Source organism: Cyprinodon variegatus, unplaced genomic scaffold (genome assembly GCF_000732505.1).
Source record: "Cyprinodon variegatus isolate N-32 unplaced genomic scaffold, C_variegatus-1.0 Scaffold1484, whole genome shotgun sequence".
Taxonomy (NCBI): domain Eukaryota; kingdom Metazoa; phylum Chordata; class Actinopteri; order Cyprinodontiformes; family Cyprinodontidae; genus Cyprinodon; species Cyprinodon variegatus.
Genome location: NW_015151937.1, coordinates 126719 through 128818, shown reverse-complemented (window position 1 = coordinate 128818; position 2100 = coordinate 126719). Strand labels below are relative to the sequence as shown.

The following is a 2100-nucleotide window of genomic DNA, read 5'->3' as shown; positions in this document are numbered from 1 at the left end:
TTCTTTGTAATATTGGCTCTCCAGTGTGTATTGAATGCTGGAGTTGCGTTGGTTATCACTGGGCTGGTGGATTTAGCAGGGTTTGCGTTGGTCTATCTCTGTTTAGCTCTGGGCTACGACTGACTGCAACACAGGAGAAGACTCCTGGGCTCATTAGGTTGTTGTATTGGCCAGGTGAGGTGGTTCCGCCGGGTCATTGCCTTGTAGGAAAGGGTCCTCCTGTTCATCCACTGTATGGTATTTAGAACAGATTGTTAAAGTGGTTTAAACCATCTATTCATTCACTTTGCAAAGTACAGAGGAGATCCTCCATAGAAGACCTAAATGCCTGAGCAACTATAGAAAGTATTTCCAATATTCACTATAGGATAAAGTTGAGGACACAAAAATTTATCTTTATTCAGTTTTATGTTTTACAATCAGAAAGATGGAATGCAATATTTGGTTTAAAGTTCATTCATCCTGTAAATGAAAGTATCATTTACACAGTGAGCTTTTAGCAGAAACAGATAAAATGATAAACAGAGTGAGCAAAGATTCCCATAAAACATCTTATATAAACATTCAGCCTGAAAACATCAGAATTTTAACATGATCATACAACTCATGATTAAAATAAATGAGAGAAAAACTATAAACTATATGGCTTCATCAGAATCTGATTTAAAAAAATACCAATTACCATTAAATGCATGTTAATTTTAATTAGATTTTCTTTTTTAGCTACAATATCACACACAACTTTATAGACATAAAGAAATAGGAATAAGTTCTCTAAAATTAGAGTTCATCATCATGATCCAGTCAGAGTCTCCATTAACTTTAGCTGCTGCTGCTTCAACTCCTGTGAATCATCAGGACAGCTTACATCTTCTTGTCTCTAGAGAGTCACCCACCACCACCACCTGCAGAGAAAAGGAGCAACAGAGAAGATGCATGAGTGTTTCAGATATGACTTAATAGCTGAAGTTAGTGATGGAGCACATCAAAAATAAAGAGAAGCAGGGACTTCCGTAATGTGCACACTGGTGCCACCACTATGGAAAAGGGCAGACTGCAGCGTGTCATCCAGTCTGCAGAGAAGGTGATTGTCTGCAATCTTCCATCTCTCCAGGATGTGTGCGCCTCCAGGACTCTGAGGCATGCAGGAAAGATTGCGGCTGATCCCTCGAGCCCCAGCCACAAACTTTTTCAGTCAGTTCCCTCTGGCAGGAGGCTGTGATCCATCAGGACCAAAACCTCACACTAAAAGAACAGTTTCTTCCCATCCGCTACCAGCCTTATCAACAAGGCCCAGTGATGATGTTGATATAAATATATCAACATCATCACCAAGTCAAATTCCTTGTAAGTGTAAACCTACTAGTCAATAAATGTGATGCTGATGTTCAGGGCAGCTGTGGCAGCCTCCTTTGAGCTGTAAACTTGCAGAACGGTGCACACTTTTGGCAACATGTTTGTTTCCTTTCTGCAGATTTCACCTCAGTCCATCAGGAAGCCTGTCACCATTGCCCTCTAACTGAGAAGCTTCAGCTTTACTGGAAACAATGGATCTTGGTTAGGTAGCCAACTGAACCTATTACTGCTGACAGAAACTATAACCACTTTAAACATCCACTCACAGAGTGTCCAGTTTGTAGTCTGGACGTGTTACAAGATCTTCCAGCTGCTTAACATCGGCCTTATTCAGGTTATTTCCTAGCAGGTCCAGTTCTGTCAGATGGGAGGGATTGGACTTCAGAGCTGAGCTCAGATAACCACAGCTGATCTTTGACAACCTGCAGCTGCACAATCTGAAAAAATAAATAACATATGAGATATCAAATATGAGCTGAAGCCAACAGTATGCAGGTTAAAACAGTTCAACCAGATGAAGGTCGCTCATTAAAAGACGACTTAACCATTAATAAACTTTTCCCTTTTTTTTTGCTGATAAACTATACCAATAGATCTCTTATAGTGCTGTATCCTTATCACGTACATTAATAAAAGCACCTTCTTTCTTGCATCTGATTTTTCCTACTGGCTTTGCAAGGATGTGACATCATCATGGGAGAACTAAGGTCAACAGCTCCAGCCTGGGAGGCTGCTTTCCGCTGT

At 40.6% G+C, this 2100-nt stretch overlaps 1 protein-coding gene across 1 annotated transcript in view; it reads right to left on the bottom strand.

Moving 5' to 3' along the window:
• Nucleotides 1–400: 400 nt before the first annotated feature.
• Nucleotides 401–2100, bottom strand: part of LOC107103594 (NACHT, LRR and PYD domains-containing protein 12-like) — a 127019-nt gene continuing 125319 nt past the window's right edge. The window contains exons 9-10 of the mRNA XM_015403363.1: nt 1623–1793; nt 401–905 (exon numbers count right to left, since the gene is read on the bottom strand). Coding sequence (XP_015258849.1) covers nt 881–905; nt 1623–1793 — 196 coding nt within the window. The 3' untranslated portion in view covers nt 401–880. The remainder of the gene's footprint in view (nt 906–1622; nt 1794–2100) is intronic.